The sequence below is a fragment of the Myotis myotis genome, unplaced genomic scaffold (assembly GCF_014108235.1).
Source record: "Myotis myotis isolate mMyoMyo1 unplaced genomic scaffold, mMyoMyo1.p scaffold_m19_p_19, whole genome shotgun sequence".
Classification (NCBI taxonomy): Eukaryota; Metazoa; Chordata; class Mammalia; order Chiroptera; family Vespertilionidae; genus Myotis; species Myotis myotis.
Window position 1 is genome coordinate 25848548 of NW_023416323.1, and position 25189 is coordinate 25873736.

At 37.4% G+C, this 25189-nt stretch overlaps 1 protein-coding gene across 2 annotated transcripts in view; it reads left to right on the forward strand.

The window, feature by feature from the left end:
- Positions 1-25189, forward strand: part of GLG1 (golgi glycoprotein 1) — a 115519-nt gene that overhangs the window by 60346 nt on the left and 29984 nt on the right. The window contains exons 2-9 of one of the 2 annotated variants that reach the window (XM_036345079.1): positions 1773-1805; positions 4297-4383; positions 8216-8431; positions 12673-12876; positions 13739-13810; positions 16154-16337; positions 19501-19715; positions 23978-24099. In XM_036345079.1, the coding sequence (XP_036200972.1) occupies positions 1773-1805; positions 4297-4383; positions 8216-8431; positions 12673-12876; positions 13739-13810; positions 16154-16337; positions 19501-19715; positions 23978-24099 (1133 nt within the window). The remainder of the gene's footprint in view (positions 1-1772; positions 1806-4296; positions 4384-8215; positions 8432-12672; positions 12877-13738; positions 13811-16153; positions 16338-19500; positions 19716-23977; positions 24100-25189) is intronic. The other variant, XM_036345080.1, reaches the window with a different exon arrangement.

The window sequence follows — 25189 nt, forward strand, 5'->3', positions numbered from 1 at the left end:
TTGTAAGTCTATTTCTTTCCCAGGTAGGGGAAGTTTTCTGTCATTATTTCTTCAAATAGGTTTTCAATATCTTGCCCTCTCTCATCTTCTGGTACCCCTATAATTCTGATGTTGGTACGCTTGAAGTTGTCCCAGAGGCTCCTTACACTATCTTCATATTTTTGGAATCTCTTTTCTTTTTTCTTTTTCGGTTGGGTATTTTTTGTTTCTTTGTATTTCAAATCTTTGACTTGATTCTTGGGATCCTCTTGTCTGCTGTTGGATCTCTGTATATTATTCTTTATTTCAGTCAGTGTATGCTTAATTTCTAGTTGGTCCTTTTTCATGTCCTCCAGGGTCTCACTATACTTATTGAGGGACTCACTAAATTTATCAGCAGTTTCCATGAAATTCTTGAAAAACCTTATAAACGTGGCCTTGAACTCTATATCCAGTCATTTACTTTCCTCCATTTCTGCCATTTGTGACCTGTTTCTTTGTCTCCGCATTTTGGCTGCTTCCCTGTGTTGATAGAGTGGCTTTTTGTGCTAGGTGTCCTGTAGGGCCCAGTGGATCAGCCTCCCCAGTTACCTGAGGTGGACACTCTTGGTGCACCCCCTTGTGGGCTTTGTGTACAGTCTTGTTGTAGTTATGCCTTGGTTGTTGTAGGATCACTGGGAGGAATTGACCTCCAGGCCAATTGGCAGTGAGAATCAGCTGTGTCTGCAGTGGGAGAACTTCTGTGCTGGAGACACCCTTCTGGGGCAAGACTTGCTTCAGTGGGGTTTTGGTGCTCACTGAGTCTGCACCCTGAGTGTGTCCCTTATGGATCTGAGGAGTTGTGATCTGGATGGTCCCCCTCTGACCACTGGGTACAGTGGCTCTTGGATCTAAGGAGGTGCTAATTTAGCCTCTGCCTGAGGTTACACAGCAGGAGCTACGAAGAGAACTGCAGACTCCCCTTCCTTTTTTGGAGTTTGGAGGTGCCCTGATGAGGCTCAGCTGTGAAGCAATGCAAGCCGCTGTGGGGCCTTGGGCCTTCTCTTGGAAGTTCTGGGTCTGTCTGTAACGGCTGCAAGCACCTCTGAGGGAAAGCCGCCCTCAAGTTTGCCCGCTGCCAGACAGTCCAGTTTCTCCCCGTATGAGTCCTGGGTCCCCAGAGACTTCCCGGAACCGGAGTTCAGAGCCGTCGGGAGCTTGTGACTCCCTCCGGATTCAAAAAGACAGCTGCGTCCTCAGGTGCCAGCCCCTTTCCGCGCGCGCGCGAGCCCCCGTACCTCTGCACTTTACTTCCGCTTCTCCTCTGGCTCTCAGTGTGCTTTTCTTTCCTTCTAGTCGTAGAATTTACACTCAGCCAGCCTTCCTGTAGTTCTGGATGATGTCCGTTTTGTGTTCCTAGAAGATTTTTCAATTGTTGTGGGAGACAGCAATTTCCCGGTGTTTATCTATGCCGCCATCTTAGTTTCTCTCTAATTTTCTTTATTGTGCCTGATCCTCTTTAGCTTTCAGAATTATGAAATGTCACATAAGGACCCTATGTCACTATGGCTTTATCTCTAGTACATTCTTCTTCATTTTCCCCGTTTTCAGATTGTACCATTGGTTGGGAAAGGATTATATCTCACCTACTTTTCTGTTGTATTTTTCAGTAAAAGCCCCATTTTACTCCTTATTTTGAAGAAACATATTTAGTTGAATATTTATACTTCTTGTTTTGAGTTTATTTTGGTGGTGTTTGAAAACTTGAGATTTGAGATTTTTTAAAAACATCATCTTTCCTTTTTTCCTTTTAGCCTGAAAATGAAATTTCTTCAGATTGTAATCATGTAAGTATGACTTTTCATAATCCACCATATGTGCTTTATATATATGATGAGAAAATTTGGGATCCTTTCCCTGATGTTTTAGGAAGCATTATGTTTTTCTTAATTCTCTTAATCTTAAAAAAAGGCTGATAAACCTTGTATAAGGGCCATGATAAATTTATAAATATCCCTCCTTTGTAGAAACCAGCAAGTTCTGCCAAATAATATTTCTGTACTTGAACTTAAAAATTTTTACAGCTACCATATGAAATAATTGTTTCTGTGTTTATCAAGTTTACAAGTTAGATTTCTGTATTTTAAAGTTGCTTCATTTGGTCATTATAAAGTCATCTAGTAGTTGCAGAAGTGACTATAGGTTCCTCAAAACCTAAAATATTTACTTTCTGGCTCTTCACAGAAAAAGTTTGCTAAACCCTGCTCTGGCCTATGGATAGAAATATAAATTTTAAAAACTTAAAAAAAAAAACAAACACCAGTCATCTTAAAATGCATATATGCTTTATTTCAGCATTTCTACTTCTAGGGATTTATGTGTAGTTAGTTATAATTAAAAGAATGGATTAAAAATGTGTCTATAAAAGGCTTTTATATATATGTTATTTATATATATTTGTTATATACATATATATTTGTTATTTATATATATGGCATTATATATAAAGCAAAAGATTGGGGGGGGGCCTCAAAATTCATCTGTAGACTCAATCTGGCAGAGGGGAAGCCCAAAAAGAAGCTGATACGTGCCTTAGAACCCCAAGGGCTAGAATAGTAAGTATATGAAAGGAAAACAGGGACAAATAGTATATAGAAAACAGGAGAATTGATGTCATAAAAAGAGAAGATTAGGACCCAGACACAGAGGGAAGAATGTGAATATTTAAGGAGAAGATGGCCTGCCTTCTACAAGAGGAGAGAGGCCTCAGAAAAAAATCAGTACTATTGACACCTTGTTCTCAGACTTCTAGACTCCAGAATTGTGATAAAAATAAATTTCTGTGTTTAAGACACTCAGTCTGTAGTATAGTGTTATGACAGACCTGGCAATCTAATAAAACACGTGGGTTGGCATTATAATTTTTCCCATTATTGGTAACGGAACAAATTTTAAAAATTGAATAACTTTCTACCTAGTAGAGAGTTCAGGGATAAATTAATGTCATTAAAGCAAGAAATAAGAGAGTATGAACAATTTTTTTTGGCCACTGAAATTGAAAATGTTGATGCAATGGACAAATTCCTAGAAAAACAAACTTACTAAAGCTAACATAAGTTGAAAATCTGAATAACCCAATGTTTATTTTAAATCAATAAAGAAAAAAAAGATTATGATACAAAAAAATTGGATCTGTAAATAAAAAACTTCCCAAAAATGAAACTTCCAGGACCAGATGGATTTATTGGTTAATTTTCACACACATTTAAGGAAGAATAACACCAGCCTTTCAGACAGTAAAAACGTGGAAACATTTTCCTGTTTGTTACAAGGCTATCATAACCTTAATATCTCCTAACAAGTATGTATCAAGAAAAGAAGCACAGGCCAATGTCAGTCATGAATTGTAGATGAGAAAATGCTAAGCAAGTTAGTAGCAAACTGAGTCCAGTAAAATATAAGAAGGGAAATACATCAAGACTGAATTGGTTTTACTCTATAATTGAGGTTAAGTTTAATATTTGAAAAATAATCACAGTGAAGAAGAAAAAAAATGTTAAATCTCAATAGACACATTAAAAAGCATTTGGTTAAATTCAATACTAGTTTTTTAAGCTTTTATTATGGGAAATTTTCTAAAATGCATAATTAGACTAAAGATTTCATGGATAGGTTAATTTACAAAAATCAGTTGTATGTTCCGTTGACCAGCAATGAATAATTGAAAATGAAATTAAGAAAACAATTTCATTTATAATAGCATCAAAAAGAATCTAATACTGAGGAATAAAGTGTAATAGAAGGAGTGTAAATTCAACCTTATGGTGTCAAGGGTTTTAAAGGAATGAAGACAGATATACCTGGAAACTAGACTCTGGGTGACTCTCCTTCATAAAACTGATTTATGAAAGTTCTGTTGATTGTGAAATCTGTGACTAAACCCCAAAATCTGAGCTTTTGGCTTAGACTTTTTGGGCTTAAGCAGAATTTAGCTTATGCTACCTATTTATATTTTCTCTGAAAACTACAGCAGGGATTTTGGTTTTAGTTTTTTTTCTTGACTTAAAAAAAAATGTTTAGAAAAAAAAAAAAAAGAATATCTGAATAGTAGTTTTATTTTGTCTGTACCTTTTTTCCCTTTTATCTACAAATGCAGTGGCATTTTGTTCCCCTTTTCTGTTCGTTAACTGAAGTCTGAATATGCTTTATCTGACTCTGTACAATGAACTTTTATCATTTATTTGTGTCATAATTTATCATAAATCACTTAATATTTATGAAATTGATGGTAAATTTCATGTAAGTCTAACTGAAGTTTGTTTCTTCTCTTGTACCTAGTTGTTGTGGAATTATAAGCTGAACCTAACAACAGATCCCAAATTTGAATCTGTGGCCAGAGAGGTTTGCAAATCTACCATATCAGAGGTAGGTTGTAAAAGAATTTTGTGGGTGTTTAATGGCATAGAAGAGAAAATTACATCTCTATCAGACTAGTCATTAAGGGAGGAATGACTCATTCATTTACTTTACTTTTCTTGGAATTCACATCTGTATTGGTTGAGAGATAGACCAAGGCCAATGTAATTAGACTTCTTTTTGTTAATGTTCACCTACACTTACAGTAGGATGCTGTTGATTCAGGCAAGCTGATAATCAGGCTCTGTTGGTACCCAGAGAATACAACTGCTTCTGTCTTCAGCTCTGCTCTCACACTTTCACAGTCTGCTTATGTCTGAGGCATACCAAAATGGTTTCCCCAAGAGGCTTATAAATATTCCTAAGTATTTTGGCTATATAGTTGATCAATGGAACCACAGAGGCATATGCTTCAAATAATAGGAGTTAGCCTTAAAAATATGTATAAAAAGATTATGTCAATTGTTATAAATGGATGTTGATACTAAAGACAAAAATAATGAAAATGTGTAGTATTGTATGGATGTTAATTGGGGAAATTTTTCAATTCTCTTGGCTTAATGTGAAAAATAATATTAGTGAAAATTGTGATATAGAAATTCTTATTTTATTTTTTGTAATCAGTAATAGAAATTCCAGAAAGCCAGAGATTTCTATATATTGAAATATACAGAGCACACAGTTGCTATTTTTCCACCTCAAAGATAATTATCATAGATCTTGCAATATGTAGATCTATCCTCAAACTACCCTATTTGGTGACTTAAGTCGGGAACATTTTCTCCTGAGCTCTTAAGGAAGACCCTGCTCCAACTATTAAGCCTTCAGCTTGGGTTCCTCACTTAAGTCATTATGGGATTTTGTAGAACCTGTTTCTTCCTCAAACCTTCTAATCTTAGATCAGATATGTTTTATTCTTTTATAGCAGTGACCTTTCTTCATATTTACTCTTGGGCTTCAGAATAGAATGACCTGTCTTTGAAACCTTGATCTTCAGCTTCTAGCTTCAATATTCTGCTTATCACATTCCCTTAGGTAGCGACATAGCTATACGTACCAGTTTGATTGCCATGTGGAAATTTAGCTTAGAGTATATGCAGATACATCAGAATGATTTCACTGTGTTTGCTTATTTTATATATATATATATACATATATACACACATATATACATATATATGTATATATGTATATATATATATATTCAAAGGTTTTAAAAGAAGAAGACTCTGGAATCACACACACACACATACACACACACACTTCCTTATAATGTGTATGTAATGATGGCCCTCTTGTAACTTTTGGGGGGTGCTTTGATTCTGTAAAAGATTCAGGTAACACGGACACTTCTCCCTTTCTTGAGGGAGATTATATCAGAGTCAAGAAAATTAAATATCAGGAAAAACATAGTTGCCAACTAAATATTTTATCCTACATCTCCTTCCTGTCTTTCTTAATTTTGGAATCCTACTTCGAAGGAGAAAAACAATATCCCAAGAATACCTGCAAATGACAAACCAAATTTTTAATATACCCCCATGATTGAGCCAAATACTGCTTGCTTTCCCCAAGCCTTCATGTCAGAAACAGAGTGGATCTGCGCCCCAGCCACTTCAGAGTTAACACCCACCCATAAATATATTGATGATTTAATGCTGTTTTTTGCTCTTAATCTTAGAAATTTTCCTTCTGTCATATTAAACTTTTATCCAGTAGAATGGTTGAAGAAAAGTATAAACTTCTAATTCAAATGCTAAACATCCTATTGTAATTGGCAGTGAACTGAAATACAAATAGGTATTACATCTCTGTGTTTCAGTAAAATCTCAAGTGATTAAAAGCAAATATACATTTAATTTCTTCTTAGGGTTCAATTCAAATTGTGCTCTTGTTCTTTCTTCAGATTTGTAAACTGCTGATTTCCCAGCATTAGAGCCTATCTGAATACTTCTACTTCATTAAATTTCAAACACAGGTGTCTACCACTACCCTGTTGTGTGTGTTTTATTAATACATGTTTTTTTCAGGGAGGGAGAGGGAGAGGGAGATAGAAACATATTGATGCAAGAGAATCATTGATCAGCTGCCTCCTGCACACCCTCTACTGGGAATCAACCCTGCAACTGGGTCATGTGACCTCCTGGTTCATAGGTCGACACTCAACCACTGAACTACACCAGCCCAGTGACATTTTCAGGGAGCTATTCCTCCTTTACTTTTGAAACTGAACACTGTTTTGCTCACACAAAAAATATCCTTTTCCTGGGAATAATATTGATGGCCATCTTTTTAGGCATCATAAAAAAAGAATTCCAGGTTAGACTGAAAAAATTGCATTCATCTTTACTGTTGAAGAACTATGCTGCCTCTTGAAGCCAGTGTGAGACTGTTTACTTAAATTCCAAACTTTGCTTTTTTAAAAAGTAAACACAACTTTCTGTCTTGAACTGAGTCTTTGACTTACTCTGGAGTTAGACATAGAGAGACCCAGTGGCCTATAGGATAATAAGTGTATGGTATGTCCTTCACCTAGCACCTTTTGGGAAAGAGATTGTATTTGTTTTGCCCTATGTACATATTTACAGTAGGTGACGTAAATATATAATAGTGGAGAATGGTCTCCATTGGTTTAAAAAAACCAGTACAACCAAAATATTTCCTTCTCATTTATATTCAGAATAGATATTTACATTTATCTCCTTCCTCTTGTCAAAACTACCATTTTTGTTTGCTTTTTTATTTCTTCAAATGTAATAATAGGCTTTTCCCAAACAGTCTTCTTTGCTTTATAATTCAGGCTTGTAGCCCTATAAGTAGATTTCGCTTTTTTATGCCTGAATTTTTTGGCTAGCTTGCTTCAGTGGCATTTGTGGTTTGGTATGCACTTTGCAGGCCACTAGCTGTGTGGAATCATTGTGTGTTTGATCCGCTAGATCATATATCTAAACCTCCCAAATTAAGTTTACAGTGGCTTCCCCTTCCCAGACTTCATGCCAAGCTGCACTGTACACCCTTTTAAACATGATTCCAGTCCAGACCATGGTGGTAAAGTTGAGATTTTACTAAATTCAGAAACACATGTCCACATTTATAGTTAGTTCAGAACTCATTAACTTCATGTCAGGAAGTAATATTATGCCTTTCCTCCTTCCTTTGGCCATTAGGTTTACTTAATGATAATAGTTTGCTGTGTAGCTTGGCTTGGGACATGCAACCTGACTTCAGTTCTACACCTGTTTTCCAGACTTATTCTCTAGATTAATCTCCTTACATCTATTGCATTCTTTGCATGTATAAAGGGATTTCTCAGTAGAACCATTTAGAACATTTATTTTTTATTATTTTTTAAAATATATTTTATTGATTTTTTACAGAGAGGAAGGGAGAGGGATAGAGAGTTAGAAACATCGATGAGAGAGAAATATCGATCAGCTGCCTCCTGTACACCCCCCACTGGGGATGTGCCCGCAACCGAGGTACATGCCCTTGACCGGAATCGAACCTGGGACCCTTCAATCCACAGGCCGACACTCTATCCACTGAGCCAAACCGGTCAGGGCCCATTTAGAATATTTAAAGCTCCTTTTAATTATATGTCAGTAAGGCTAAAATATGTCAATAAAGCTCTTTTTACTCCATTTGGACATGAGTTCTATCTAGCATTTGTATATGTCTGTATTTTCTTACAAAACACATTAATCAGGTATTTCCTAGAGGGCACAAACAGTATGAGTAGGCATGACACACTATCAACAGGAAAATATCATTCTTTCTTTTTTAAAAGCTGTTTGATGTGAGAATAGAATACTGTGTAAAACAGCCGCTGTCTCTTGAGCAGATTAAAGAATGTGCTGATGAACCAGTAGGAAAAGGTTACTTGGTTTCCTGCTTGGTGGATCACAGAGGCAACATCACTGAGTACCAATGTCACCAATACATCACCAAGATGACGGCCATCATTTTCAGTGATTACCGTCTAATCTGTGGCTTCATGGATGACTGCAAAAATGACATCAACATTCTGAAATGTGGCAGCATTCGGCTTGGAGAAAAGGTATGTATTACACTGGTTTCATCAGAGGGGTTTTAGGAACTTGAGAAATGAAAAGCTTTGTATAACTAGCATGCAAAAAATTTAGGGCTAGAGGTGACCTTAAAGTTGAAGTCCAGACAGCCCCAAGGTCTAAGGCTAGTTTACTTGTGAGTGCATTTTATCTGTTTGTGACAAAATGTTCCAAAAGTATGGAAAAGTAGGGGAATTAATATCTGCTAAGATTAGTGTTACCTTTAAAATACTAAAACACTTGCTGGTTCCCTGTAACATTCTCTGGCAAAGCATTTTGTAGTCTTGTGGGAATAGTAGTTGGGTTAGGAGAGACTTGAATTCTCAAAACTTTTCTCTGCATATACCTCACTGTTGCCATAAAAAAATCACTCAAGCCCAGCCAGTGTAGCTCAGTGGTTGAGCATCAATCCATGAACCAAGAGGTCACCGGTTTGCTTCCTGGTTAGGGCACATGCCGGGGTTGCGGGCTCAATCCCCAGTGAGGGTGTGCAGGGGCAGCCAACCGATGTTTCTGTCTCATCGACATTTCTATCTCTCTGTCCCTCTCCCTTCCTCTCTCTCTGAAAATCAATGAAAACATTTTTTAAAAAGTCACTCAGCACACCAGTACAAAAGACAATATTTATTTATCTATTTATTCACGTATTTTTAAATATTTAAATATTAGAAGATTTTAAGGTATATGAAAGTACTTCTAGCTTGTCATAAGAAAGGTACTCTACAAATGTGATATATTACCTTCTCAGAAGAACTAGTTTTAGTAAAGACAGGAAAGAAAACTACCTAGCTGGTTTTTTCTTCCTTAATTATAGCTGAACTTATTTTTGTCCTTATTGGTCTCTTGTCTAGAAGGTCAAAATGGAGGTTTGACCAGCTTTATTCTGAATTCGTTTGCTCAGAAAAAATGAAAGAAACTCCTGAAAAGTAACAGATGCCAGTGGGAGAGGTAGTCGGGGGCGGATATGTCATCAGCTATTAATTGCCACTATTCATTAATCTGCTGTTTAGGAAATGTGAAGGAAAATAAAGGCCATTTGTCTCTTTGCCCCTATTTGTTTAGTGCACCAGGCCTTGCAGGCTTCTCTCATGGAGGGAAGGGGCATAGTATTGTATGCCAGAAGGTTTTAGTGCTGGTTCTTGTCTGACTGTCACCGAGTAACCTTTCTTTCATGCCAGCACAGGGCTCTGGCCCTTTCACAGGGCACCTCTGAGTCTATCTTGAAAGCACTGTGAACTTGGCAGGCAGCTAAAAAAAAGGCCGGTTTAATAAAGAAGGCAGATTTTTTTTCCTTTCCCAGCAGATTCTAGAAGTGGCACAAAAGCACTAAGTCACCCTGATAATGCAGGGTATTGCATCGAGTATTGAAGATTATATCCAATTCCAACCCTCACTCTTTAGTATCTTCACCTACGTGTTCCAAACGCACTGTTCAGGAATCAGTGATGACACTCCTTTATATTTGTGATTAGTGGTCCAAGCAGTAGAGTGGAACATTACAATTCACCTTTCTTTGTAGTAGTTCTTCCCTGTTGACTCCAAGAGAATCACTAGTTAGCTTCCCACTAGCAATTGGAATTGTCAATATAAAACCTACTTTCAGTGGCATGTACGAATTAAGTCTGCAGTGACTGAAATGACTGCAGAAAATGCTAGAGCCCAAAGACATGATAGTGAGGGCTGTTTTTAGCTTTGTTAAATAACAAAAGGTGTTTCTATGAACCATCAACATGCATATTTTGGTCATTTTTGTCTTTTGCTATAGTGACCAGTTAGGTGAATTTCTGTTTATACCAGGCACCCCAACTCTGCTTGTATTTTGGGGACAGTAAGATGACTCATGCCTGCACTTCTGTAGACATGTTCTTTCCTATATAATCCACTCTGGTGCTACAGCCAAATTTAAAAAAGGAGGCATGTCCTCAGCCCTTTTCTGCCTTTCTAACTATAGTTTACTTCTATGTAGCTGGTTATTTAGATATGAAAATTATCCTGGAAAATTAATGAGTCAGTTTCTGACCACAGAAGAGAACAGGCTCATCAATTTCAAATTTGTTGCCATCGAAGCTTGCAAACTCCTCTGTGACTGGCTTTGAACTGACCTGCTCTAAAAGTCAGAAAAAGGGTCATGGTTAACCTGTTTGTACCCTTCTTTGTATGAACATATAAATGTCATGATTTCAAAATTACGATGATGTTTTCAAATGTTAATATATATAAAATTTAGAACAAAGACTATATATTAAGATCTTTAGAATTTTCTAAATAAATACTGTAAAAATGAAAGTGCAGATCTCTAAAAGTAAAATGTAAATGATTTCCATTGTCTGCAGAGAAAGTGGAATGTGGCATCCCATACAGGAACTTAATATAGACATGTGCCATATTATTACTATTATACTTTTTACTCAGTAGTTGAGCATTCCCTGCTTTTAACCAATTACTTTGAATAATTCAGACATTGTTTTCTTCTTTGGGTAATGATGTAGATCACAAAAGACACCAGAAACATTGAAATAGAGAATTCATAGCAGAGATGAAAGCTGAGTTCTTGCCTACTTTTTCTTTTTAATCCTCACCCAAGGAAATGTTTCTATTGATTCTAGAGAGAGTGAGAGGAAGGGCGAGGGAGGGGGAGAGAGAGAGAGAGAGAGAGAACAGAAAAGAAAAAGAAACATCGATCGTTTTCCTCTCGTACGGACCTCAACAGGGAATCAAACCTGCAAACTGTCTGTCTCAGGATGATGCTGTATATAATACTTACTTATATAATAAGTGCCTGATATGTTTCTGTCCAACTCTGTGTGATCATTGGTTTGTTTTTCCTTTGGGAGGAGGAAATGGTTAGGCCTTGCCTAAGTGGGTCATAGACAGACTTGACTGTCACTCATAAAGTAGGAAGAAAAAATAAGCCTTACTCCAGATTTCTGGGGTTTGTGTTCACTTTTCTCCCTTTTTGTCTCTTGTCCCTAAGAGTTTCATCTGTTCAGAATTAATCTTCAGAGATCTTTTTGATCATCTCAGGTTTGTAAGCATTACATAGAATCATACAGGAAGTTCCATAGAACCCCAAGGTCTTAAATAGGCACCTTACATTCTGCAACTCGCATGAGTTAATAAACCCTCTAAGCCTCTGTTTGCTCATCTGCCCAAGAGATACACCACTCTTATCCCCTCTTCGCAGGTGTGTTAGGAGAGAACATGAACATTTCATGCAGCTACTTGGAAAGTAGTGTGCTAGGGAACAAACTCTATCAAACAAAATAGAAAAATGCTATACTCTTTTTGTTGAATTGAAATTTTACTTAAAGTAGATATTCCTCTATCTGGTTTAAGGAGTCTTTTTATTGTGTACAGATGATTTCATAGACCTGGTATCTTACTATAACAAGATTTTATGTGTGTGAATGTGTAAATAAGTGATAGCACTATATTTTCTTCTGCTTTGAATTACTGTATTAATGGTTATACCTCTCAAGTTATTGAAGCATATCTTTTGAGTATAGAAGATTAGGATGCTTGAATAGAAAATATCTAGGGGAAATTTCTCATATTTTGAATGAATGAATGGATGAATGCTTGTGGATGCAATGTACAAGTAAATTGGATGACTTTAGGAAAGCTTTCAAAAGCAGTTTGAATAAAGGGTGGTAATCTTGTTAAAATTGCAATAAGATTAATTCAGAACATCAAAGTGAATATTATACTACAGATTGTATATATTTGCATCTTTGTGGGCAGTGTAGAATAGAAAAAAGGAGGAATAGGGTCTCTATAATATATTTTCTCAATGGATTCTGTGACTTGTTTTCGTATCTTGACTAAAAGCACTATTACGTGGGAAATACCCTTGCGAGATAAATGAACAGAGGTTTCTGCAATGTTATTTCATTATGGACATCAGCTATGATTGAGCATTGGGCTAATGTGATTCTTTTAAATGTTTCTGACATTTTAAACTTTAAAAACTCAGGTTTCTATTTCCAGTGCTAACTAACTATACTTAATTTCCCAGGATCTCTGTTTCCATTTGTACCATGCAAGTATTATATTCTAACTAAAGATTATTGAGGACATTTTCTATAATATGTGGTTGGTTCCCACCTGATTTCTCAATAGAACATCAATAAGCTAACTATATGTTGAAATGTGTTGTTGTTTTTAACCAAATGATGTTTAGTAGAAAGTCATTGTGGTGAGAGTTTTAAAATTAGTATCCTCACTATTTTAGGATGCACATTCACAAGGTGAGGTGGTATCATGTTTGGAGAAAGGCCTGGTGAAAGAAGCAGAAGAAGGAGATCCCAAGATTCAAGTCTCTGAGGTTTGCAAGAAAGCCATTCTCCGCGTGGCTGAGCTGTCCTCAGATGACTTTCATTTAGATCGGCATTTATACTTTGCTTGCCGAGATGATCGGGAGCGTTTTTGTGAAAATGTAAGTCAGTTCAGAAACTGTTCTTTTCTTCCTTTTCTTTTTAAATATTTTTAAATACTCTATTCCAGGAAACAAACAAACAAAAACTTAACACAAACATCACATGTAGAAAAGCTACTAAAACTGGAAGGTGGAGTTGGTCTCAGGGTAACAGAAAATGATACTGGATGCTCAGCTTTGATTTAACATCCAGTTAACATTTGGCTTCTGACAATCTCCACACTTATTTTTTCTACTTTATCTAACTTCTCATCAGTTCTTGGGAGTTTATTTTATCTATAGGAATCCTAGTTTACCAGGGAATTCCATTTACATCTATTCCATGACTAAAACTTTGCCGTATTACATGTTTATGTTTCTGGTCAAGATTAAAAAAAAAACAAAAAACAGCACCACACAGGTTAAACCAAATCCCTTATTGCTACCCACAGACCCTACAGAACAACTCTCTAACATTGTAAATAGAAGAATCTCCATCTTTACATCAAAGAACTGAGCATGACTTGTGTACATTCCCACTCTGCCTGCTGTTTTGATATAACAGCTTTCACCATCAAAGCCATTAATTATAAGTTTTACATTGTAAAAAGGAAGGCTTATTGCCACTTCTCTTGATTTCCTAATTAACAGTATATCTGGGACTAAATGGCAATAGTCAAGACATCTAGGAAACAAATTTTTATCTTTACTGCAGGCACTATTTTCTTTTAAAGGCTACTAAATTTTATAAATAGTGGAGCCATTTGTTCAAATGTACTCACATTATATTAATTTAACAGAAAATTCTATATAGGATTATGGATACTGTCTAGCATAACTACTTACCTAATAATCATAACAATGGGTATGTTTCACCTTGTAGACACAAGCTGGTGAAGGCAGAGTATATAAGTGCCTCTTCAACCATAAATTTGAAGAATCCATGAGTGAAAAGGTAAGTATTACTTTAAAACAGACCAATATTTTATTCATTTCTTTTATTTATATATATATATATATATATATATATATATATATATATATATATATTTATATATGTACTAGAGGCCTGTTGCAGGCAGATTCCTGTAAGAATAGGGCTTCCTCAGGCCTATTCCTGCAAGAATAGGGCTTTCCTGAGACCAGAGCGAAGCAGAGAAGGGAGCGAAGTCCTTCTCCACTGCCTTGCTCCCTCCCGTCTTCTCTGCCTCACTCCTTCCCTTCTCCACTGCCTCGCTCCCTCCTGTCTTCGCTGCCTCGCTTCCTCCCGTCTTTGCTGCCTCGCTCCCTCCCGTCTCCACTGCCTCACTCCTTCCCTTCTCCACTGCCTCGCTCCCTCCCGTCTTCCCTGCCTCACTCCTTCCCATCTCCGCTGCCTCAGCTCCATTCCCTTCTCCTCTGCTTCGCTCCCTTCTGCAGCGCCTTGCTTCCTTCTGTGCTGTCTTCAGTCTTCGCCCCACTGCCTATGTATGCAAATTAACCGTCATCTTTGTTGGGTTAATTTGCATAACGCTCTGATTGGCTGGTGGGCATAGCGGAGGGATGGTCAATTTGCATTTTCTCTTTTATTAGTGTAGATATACACATACACACACTAGAGACCTGATGCACAAAATTCGTGCAAGAGTAGGCCTTCCTTCCCCTGGCTGCTGGCACCGGCTTCCCTCCAGCACCTGGGACCTGGGCTTCCCTCACAGAGGGAGGCCCCACCCACCCACTGCAGCCCGCAGGTGGCCTGGGCCTCCCTCTGTGGGGCGATCATGGGGCAATGGCCAGGCCCCCGACCAATTGCATTGCACCCGCCTTGGCTGGCCTGGTACCAGTTGGTGTCATAGCATGGTCCCTGATGGTCATTCCACTGTTCAGCCGTTTGGTCAATTTGCATATTATGCTTTTATTATATAGGGTATTTTTTATTGATTTCAGAGAGGAAGGGTGAGGAGGGAGGGAGGGAGAGAGAGAGAGAGAGAGAGAGAGAGAGAGAGAGAGAGAGAGAGGGAGAGAAACATCAATGATGAGGGAGAATCATTGATTGGCTGCTTCCTGCATGCCCCCTACTGGGAATCGAGCCCGTAATTTGAGCATGTGCCCTTGACCGGAATCAAACCCAGGACCCTTCAGTCTGCAGGCAGACACTCTGTCCATTGAGCCAAACTAGCTAGGACTTATTCATTTCTTAAAAGCTTTCTCAAATCATCTCAAATAATATTCTTATAAACTGATATCAAAATAAATGACTAGTAAAGCTAACCCTTTTCAGAGGCGATACACTGGCTTTTAGTAGGGAACCAAAGCATATTTTGCTTAAGCCAGGAAAATGAAGCGTTACTTGTGATATCTGGACATTTGGAAGCCAATTTGGAATCAGTTTGGGGAGTAAAATTGGAAAAAAAGAATTTAAAGATTTTTTTTTTAGTGATTTTTTTAGAGAGAGAGAAAGGGAGAGGGAGAGAGAGAAACATTGATGTGAGAACAAAACTTCAATTGGCTGCTTCCTGCACCTTCCCTACTGGGGATTGAGCTCAAAACCCAGGCATGTGCCCTGACTGGGAATTGAACCAGCAACCCTCTGGTGCATAGGGCAATGCCCAACCAACTGAGCCCCACCAGCCAGGGCAAAATGGAGAATTTTATATCAGAATTACACTGAAGTCAGTCTTACATACTCAGGAAGTTTAGGCTAACCAAACCAATGTGCGTCATAGGTAATTAGCTATTTAATTTTTCAGCAGATGTTTCATTAAGCATTTTCATTACTCTTAGTATTCTGTTCCTGGATGAATGCAAAAAAAATTTTTATTCCCTTTAAAAGTAATTATTTTTGTTGTTTTTTTAATTCTGTCATTTTCTTTTCTGTGCAGCTGAAGAAATGTTTTTCATTTTCAGTTCCTTTACTATTGAGTAATTATATTTAAAAAATATAGAATGGAACTTCCAAAGTATTATGTTAGTTTCTACTTTGATTCTGGTGAAATTTACTTTAGGAATATTGTTAAATAGGAAAAGAGTACTTTGTCAAGATCTTGTATTAGAATCTACCAAATTTGTATGTGTTTAGGACAGCTATTGCAGCAACCATCAGCAGTTCACTATAGAAATCTGGTGGTCCCCACCCATTTACCTCTGCCTCTTGTCACGCTAGTTTTGCATGCTTGCGTTAAATTTTAACCAAGCTTAAAAGAGGCATCTTGGTAACAACGGCGGTTGTTGTTGACATGTACTTGGCCATGAGAGGTACATGGGAACAGCTGAACCACCTGAGCAGTCTTACAACTCTTTCGCTGCCTTCTTTACTCAGTGTCGAGAAGCACTAACAACCCGCCAGAAGCTGATTGCCCAAGATTATAAGGTCAGTTATTCATTGGCCAAATCCTGTAAAAGTGACTTAAAAAAATACCGGTGCAATGTGGAGAACCTTCCCCGGTCCCGGGAAGCCAGGCTCTCCTACCTTCTGATGTGTCTGGAGTCAGCTGTGCATAGAGGTGAGAGTTTATTTCTTTTTATCCTTTTAATTCCTTTTTGGATTTACATTTTAAAGCTTCATGTACTGTTACTTTTCGCCTATATTTGCTCTTTTGAGTACATCTGTGCCTTGTTATTTAAGAGTCTTTTTTTAGGAATTGAAGGGTTGGCATCCTTATACCTTGTTGAAGGCCCTTCCTCCTAGCTCAGTAATCTCCAATTTTGTTTTTCTTTATATCTCTGTTTGCTTCTTTTTTTTTTTACAAAGTAAAGAATATTTCTCAAATCCAAATATTTTAGTATTTTAAAATACCTACAGGGTGTGGCAAAAATAGGTTCACAGTTGTTTGTATTGGAAAAATAATACAATAATTAACAAATAAGCCCTGGCCGGTGTGGTGCAGTTGGTTGGAGCACCATACCCCAAAAGCTTGCCAGGTAGATTGCCAATCAGAGCACACATCCAGTTTGCTGGTTCAATCCCCGTTGGGGTGCAGACGGGAGGCAACCAAAAAAGTTTCTCTCTCACATTGATATTTCTCTGTCTCTTTCTCTCTCCCTTACTTCCTCTCTAAAATCAATTAACATACCCTCAGGTGAGAATTTAAAAGTAATATAAATAAATAAATAAATAACAATACAAGAATGAACTCTGTTTTGCATACTCACAACTGTAAACCTACTTTTGCCACACCCTGTACTGTACCACATTTTTAGGACAGAGTAGTATAATGGTTTACAGCGGTTCTCAACCTGTAGGTCTCGACCCTTTTGGGGGTCGAACGACCCTTTCACAGGGGTCGCCTAAGACCATCGGAAAACACATATAATTACATATTGTTTTTGTGATTAATCACTATGCTTTAATTATGTTCAATTTGTAACAATGAAATTGGGGGTCACCACAACATGAGGAACTGTATTAAAGGGTCGCGGCATTAGGAAGGTTGAGAACCACTGGTTTAGCAGATGAGCTTGGGTCAGAGAGAAATGACTTCCAAGTTACGGTTCTGTCACCAAACTAACTGGCTAGGTATCCATTGTTTCCAATTTTTAATTGCTCTAAACCTCATTTTTCTTATCTATAAAAAATATTACCTATGTTGAGTTCATATGAGGATTGAATGAGGCTATTTGGCATAGCACTAGGTATATAATAAGTGATAGGTAATGTTATTTTTTTTTTTAATATATTTTTTATTGATTTTTCACAGAGAGGAAGGGAGAGAGAGAGAGAGAGAGAGAGAGAGAGAGAGAGAGAGAGAGAGAGAGAGAGTCAGAAACATCGATGAGAGAGAAACATCGATCAGCCGCCTCCTGCACATTTCCCACTGGGGATGTGCCCGCAACCCAGGTACATGCCCTTGACCGGACCTGGGATCTTTCAGTCCGCAGGCTGACGCTCTATCCACTGAGCCAAACCGGTTTCAGCTAGTGATAGGTAATGTTATTATTATAACAATGATGATGTTAAGAAATTAAACAGTAAAAGATGAAAGGATTATCCCCCGTAGAGTCAGACTCATGATCTGTTTAGTCCAAATGTCAACCCCTGACAAAGAAAGGATCCAAGAAGGATGTATGAAAAGCCAGGGTTGTTTTTAATATTTGCTATAGACTACAAAAATGAAATTTCTACCTCTCATTGAATAAATGGTGCTGGGAGAGTTGGTTAGTGATTAAAAAGTTAAGTGGGGGGGAGGGGGGAATCAGTCATTAAAGAAAACTCAGAACTTTTTGGTAAATTTTTTTTCATATCTGGATGTTTGAAAGCAATGAAATAGCAACTAGAGGCAATGCATGGTCTTGGACTGAATACCAAACAAAGGGCATTTTGGAGACAGCTGGGGAATATTGATTATGGTCTGCATATTAGGTGAATCCTAAAATGAAAAGTAGAGATTATTGACTAGTAAAGGCATATTATAAAACAGTATGCATAATGTAATCTAATTTTGGTATTTGAAAAATAGAGAGTTAATGTCCTTACACTGCAAATTGACAAGAAACACAAAAAAGACTCAGTAAATAAATGGCCAGAGGATATGAACAGATAATTCAGAGAAGTTATACAGATTGCTAAAAAAAGACTGATCATATTAAATGTTGACAAGAATATGGAAAAACTGGAACTATTGTACATTGCTGATGAAAATTTAAAGTGGTACAACCACTTTGGAAAATAGTTTGCCAGTTTCTTAAGAAGTTAAACATACATCTCCCATATGACCCGGACATATGAAAGTGAATGTCCATGTAAACTCTCACACATGAATACTAATAATAGCTCTATATGTACCAGTAATAGCCCCAAACTGGAAATAACCCAAATGTTCATCAGTAGTTGAAAGGGATAAACAAATTGTAGCATATCTACATTATGGAATAGTATTACTTAGCAATAAAATGAATGAATTGTCAATACATGGATAAATCTTAAAATAGTTATGCCAAGTAGAAGTCAAACAAAAAAGAGTCCATATGATATGATTCTATTTATATAGACTTTTAAAAATTACAAACTATTAAACTAATCTATAGTCACAGAAAGCATGGTTGACTGGGGTTGAGGTTGGGGGTGTGGATAGGAAAGGAAGGGAGGGATTACAAGAGAGCATAGGGAAACTTTTGGAGTTGAAAGTGTGATCAATATCTTGATTGTGGTGATGGTTTCACCAATGTATATGTATATGAAACTTACCCAGTTGTATACTTTGAAAGTATAGTTTCTTACATGTCAACTGTATGTCAATAAAGCTGTGTTTTAAAACATTACTTAAGTTTTCCCAGTTGGCATTTATAGCTAAAGGAAGGTGGGAAGCTATAGTGAATATTTAAATGGTAGTCTTTCCACAAGCTTTTACTGTGGGCCAATAGAGATTGTTTTAGGCTTTCATTTTTACCCACATAGTTATCTTGTTGATAAGACTTTCATTGGTAAAATATTTGCATGATTAGTTTAGTAGTATAAAATCTGTATAATGCAGAACACTGACAGGATAAACCCTAGTCTCTGGAGTCTTAAACTCATTTTATGCTGATAAAGTTTTTGCTAAATTCTAAGCTTTTCAGTCTAGATAATAATGTGACTGGTTTATTCCGGGGGGAAATGTGTACTTTTCATATGTGGTGATACTTGATCCTAATGCTCACCATAATGTAATGGCTTAAATCCTAACGTAGGGCGACAAGTGAGCAGTGAGTGCCAGGGGGAGATGTTGGATTACCGACGTATGTTGATGGAAGACTTTTCTTTGAGCCCTGAGATCATCCTGAGCTGTCGGGGGGAGATTGAACACCACTGTTCTGGATTACACCGAAAAGGCCGAACCCTGCATTGTCTGATGAAAGTAGTTCGAGGGGAGAAAGGGAACCTTGGAATTAACTGCCAGCAGGCGGTAAGGAAAATTTTTCTACTGCCATTTTGAATGTCACATTTTATCAGCTGAAGAGCCTCTTCCTGACACTGTCCCAACTGTATCTGGATCATTTATGATATCACAGTGAGTATCGGACATGGAATATTGTTTCTTCAGGCATTTCATTGTAAGAATGTGGATTTTGCTGCAGAGCAGAAGTTTGAGCTCATCTATAATAATAAAAGCGTAATATGCTTATTAGACCGGACATCTTTCCAGATGAAGCCAGGGCTGTGAGGGAAGCCCGGGTCCCAGGTGCCTGCTGGTGGCCAAAGGGAGGCTTGGATCCCAGGTCCTGGAGGGAAGCCAGTACCGGCAGCCGTGGGAAGGAGGGCCTACTCTTGCACAAATTTTGTGCATCGGGCCTCTAGTAATCAATAAAAAGAGCTATATACTTAAAGAAATAGATAAAATGCATTGTTTGCTAGAATTTTTTTAAGGTAACTTGCTCGATTGGATTGACTAAACTCATAATCAAGGCAAACCAACTTCTAGTACCTCAGCAAAGGTCCTCCACCAAAAGAGAATTTTCCTGTCTCAGTGGGTTTAATTGAGTTGAGGCTGAAAGATCTGAAATGAATTGGAATTTTCTGTTTCTTTTTATTGCTGATGTATGACAGGTCATGAATTCCAGGCCTGAAGGATCAAAAAAGCATGTTGTTTTCAAATTATACTACCTTTTCTTGTTAGACTAGGGCCGTGGTTGGCAAACTGTGGCTCGCGAGCCACATGTGGCTCTTTCGCCCCTTGAGTGTGGCTCGTCCTAAGCCTTAGCAGTACCCTAATTAAGTTAATAACAATGTACCTACCTATATAGTTTAAGTTTAAAAAATTTGGCTATCAAAAGAAATTTCAGTCGTTGTACTGTTGATATTTGGCTGTGTTGACTAATGAGTTTGCCGACCACTGGGCTAGGGTAACTGTATGTGGAAGGGCCTTTCTTTTCTACCTCCAAACTCTACAATCAGTTCTGTAAAGATAGTTAGAAAAAATTAGCAGCATACTTGGCTTGAGGAGATAAAGTTATTCTTGTGCAGGATTCATAAGCAGTTAATAACTAGAATTCCAATACATAATGCAAAGTTAAGCCCTAGCCAGTAGTTCAGTTAGTTAGAGCATCTTCCCGATATGCCCAGGATGTGGATCCGATTCCTGGTTAGGGCACATATAAGAATCAACCAATGAATGCATAAATAAGTGGGACAACAAATTTGATGTTTCTCTCTTTCTAAAATGAATAAAAATTTTAAAAATAATAATAAATAAAGTTTAAAATATTATAAATATAATGCCTCTGTTTCTGTTTCATTAAATTCAAAAGTTGAGGCTTTGTCCTCAGAGAAACTTTAAAAAACCATAATTCATTAGTCTTTTATTTTTCTGTTTGCATTTTTATTAAAAATTGTATATTACTTGTATTTTTCTGCTAATCATTGAAATCACAATTTTTAGTCCAAAACACCAAATTTCCATAGAATTTTGATTTGGAATAAAATTTCACCTTAGCTCCTATTACCATGACCCAGAGTAGACTGTAATTATACCTCCCATGGTGGGAAAAGTCAACAAATGTAGTCTCTTCCCCAAAATACCAAGCCTAGTGAGACTGAACGCTAGCTTCTGGATGTAATTCCTCAGAAGCAGTTCTTGCTGGTGATTGTCCGAGGAAAGAAACCTCTGTGACAATGTATGTGCCTGAGCCCCAGACCAAGAATTGATCAAGATACCCTATATATGCATTTTATCCTTAATGCTGCATGGGAAGGGGAGGGGGTGGTTAGGAATAAACCTATATATTCTTTACTGAGGCTACACTAGTACTAAGGTGTACAGAAAAAAGAAAATAGGTTGGTTAGACTTTAGTTCAAAGCATCTAGCTAACCTTCAGGGATTTCTGAAATTTAGCTTGATGAAAGAGCTAGTGAGTGACTCAACACCTGAAGGATAAATAAGCACGCCTGCCTCGTCCTTGTGCCCAGAATAAAGTGCTTTCCCAACCCAGCGCGCAAGCCTTAAATAGTGAGTTATGTGGCTTTGCCCACATTAAGTTTAGCCAAGTGGGAAACAAACACTTTATTTGGGTTTTTATGGACTCGTGGTTTTTAGGAATTGAAGGAAAAGGAATAATTTTTTCTTCGTTTTCCACCACATTATCCATCCTCAGTCATAGGGAGGAATGCTTTGAAATAATATATTTTGGATGGGTTTCTTTCTTTTTCAAAGTTTTCTTCCCTGATACAGTAGACTTTTATACCTGTCTGTGGTTAACCATTGATTTTCCCTATTCTTTGCTTGGCTGTGCTTTGATTTAGTGATCTCTTAACAAATAGTAAACTGTGAAGCATAAAAGCAAGTGTTACCTTAATGAGTACATACTTTGCCAAATGCACCATAATCATGAGCTTACTAAACTCTCTGTGGTTATGGCTGAATGAGTCTGGGCCCAGTCTCTCCCAGGCCAGAGGTGACTGTCCAGTCTGTTCTCTAGACTAATCATTTCCCAGACGCACTTCCCCAGGATTTTCCTAAGCAGTCAGGTGCTGGAGTAGATGTATAATCATGTAGAAATTTACATTCTTAGCGTTAATTTCCCACACTGTTGTCACTGGATTCCAGAGTGCAGTGATCTCTTGAGTCCTTAGCCTACTAGAATCTGTAGGGCATTCATTGCCTCCTTTTAGTAGCTGCAATCTGGTGCATTCATTGTGAATTCTCCAGGTTTGTCTGTCAGTCATGAATCATAGATATTTAATACAGCTCTTGCAGAGACTTTCAGACTCCCATGATGCTTATAATTTCCCTCAGAAAAAGATAAAAATATTTGTTCTTTGTCAATAAATGTCATTACTAAAATCAGTAATCCTTTGACAGTAATCTTCCTACCAACTACCCACAGCATTTCGTAGCTTTTCTAAATTGCCACCAAGAATTGGTATAAATAACTTTCATCCCAGAATACTGGAAATCTTTCATGTATCGCTCATCTTGAGTATTGACTGATTTTAGAATAGATAGGATGGGGTTTTCTTTGTTCATTTCCTTTTGTTCTGTGTTCTGATCAATATGTGATGGGGTTAGTACTTTCCTAGAGCCCCTGTGGTATTATAGGTCAAATGTATGGGGATCAGAGAAAGCTCCTACAGAGAAAGGCTAAATCTGTGACACAAAAAGGGCTCCAGGTCTTTAACTTGGAAAAAAGGAACCCAAACCAGGATTATAGTTTTCAGATGTGCTCTCTGTTATTCAAGATTCCCACCCCAAAACACCATCTGCTACCCATCTGTAGTAATAATGATCTTTTATACCTATCAAATGCCTGCAGTTTATATAACCTTCTATATATTCTTATAATCCTCTGCAGTTAAATAAACTGAAACTTAAAGGTTAATCAACGTGCCCACGTTCTCAACACTAATACCTGGCAGAGCCAGAGCTATTAATAGAACTCAGGTCTCTGTTCCTTAATTTAGAACTGTTTCTTCTGTACCCCAACTGCTTTTTCCTCAAAGAGAGGGGAAAAATCTAGGCCACATCTCATACTTTTGATTTATTTCATGATAAAGCGTGGACCAAGCAAAAGTAAATGTTAAAGACTGTACTCTCATTTTCAGCTGCATAATGACTAATATTTTTCTGTATACTTATTAGCTCTGGATTACCCCTTTGTTATATAAATGAGAGTTGAGGACAAACAAGAGATCATAAGTATTATATTCTTTTTTTTTGTAATGAATATTTCTTGCAAGCTAAATGAAATCTCACATCTATCTTTAATAAAGCAGAGTATGCTTGTTGTAATGCCGGTGTCTTTGCAGCAAAATTTAAATTTTAGATTCTTGGGGCCAAAGTAGGTTTCTAACTGGAAATTATTTACTCTTCACTCAATTCTTGCTTGGCCTCTAAGTGTCAGATTTAGTCATCTGATTACTACATAGGCAGATATAAGGGAAAGGTTAGCCTTTGTATTGTAAAGACCTTTGGTTTTGCAGATGTCCATTGATGATTCAGACTGGTAGGCAAGTAATCCTCACAATAGCTTAAACAGGAAAACTCGATCAACGAGGTAGAGAAACCAGTTGGAAAGGATTGGGCAAGAGCTCTTTTACTTGGCCAGTGACACTTGTAGTATCTTGTGATGTGCCAGGCTTCGTAACTGATTGTATGAAGCGGTAACATTGCTCTTCCCTGATGTGTAAGTGACTTACTTTCTTCCTTCTTCTTCTTCTTTTTTTTTAATCCAGCTTCAAACACTGATTCAGGAGACTGACCCTGGTGCAGATTACCGCATTGATAGAGCTTTGAATGAAGCTTGTGAATCTGTAATACAGACCGCCTGCAAACACATACGATCAGGAGACCCAATGTAGGTTATGTGATTTGTGGTATTTATCCATATTGTATTTTATTTGGCAGTGTAGCACAGGGAACGTTCCCTCAACATCATAACTGGAATTTTGTTAAACAGCAACTCATACCAACCTTTGTCAAAACCAGTATGGGAATTAAGACGTCAGCTCTGCCTCGTCCGTGATGTGGAGGCCCCTAAACCCAGCATTGTGATGATATTGTTGACAGTGACTGAGCATAGGTGGGCCTGTACGTTAGGTCACTCTATACTTTTCATCCTGTTTGTATATTGGCTACTTGATCACCATCAGAGAGTAATTAATTTTCATTGAAATATAAAACAAAATGTGGTAGTTGGATAGGGGAATCATGGGCAAAATGAACTCTGAGGTTGTATACAAGACCTAGGAAAGCTGTAAAATTCTATAACGAAATATTTAAATCACATGCATTCATTTTCTTCCATATGATATGCAAAGAGCTCTTAAAAGCAGGTTGCAAGTAAGAACAGGTTTCCCATTCTTAAAAAATCTTTATACCCTACAACGGGCAGTTCCCAACAGTAAAATGAATGCAGACCTGTTGTCATTGTCCTGCTGTGCAGGCACTCCTGCTGTGCTTGCTGTGGGAGGGGATTAAAACAAGATAATCTTCCATAAAGGTTTTTGTGTAGTTGGAGAAGATAGACAAACACACTTAAGACTAATTAAGCATATTTACCAATATAAAAATAATTGCATTAACTATACAGGGGGCAAGGGAGAGGGAGGAAGAAGTAAACTGCAGATTAAAATAGATTTAAGATACTATCAATTAAATCCAATGTGTGGACCTTTTCTGCGTCTTGATTTGAATGAACATGTAAAAAGGAATGAAATAATTGGAAATTTTTTAAAATTAATTTATTTTGGTAGGTAATGCTATTACATTCTCATTATAGAGAAACATGCTAAAGCACTTACAATGGAATGATTTGCTTCAAAATATCAGCAAGGGAGGACAGTTAAAACAACCTGGGCCATAGGAAGATAAAGCTATGCAAAGGAAAGGTGTGTGTGTTGGAAAATGTTTATAATCAACAGTTAAAAATAAAGCAGCTACACATG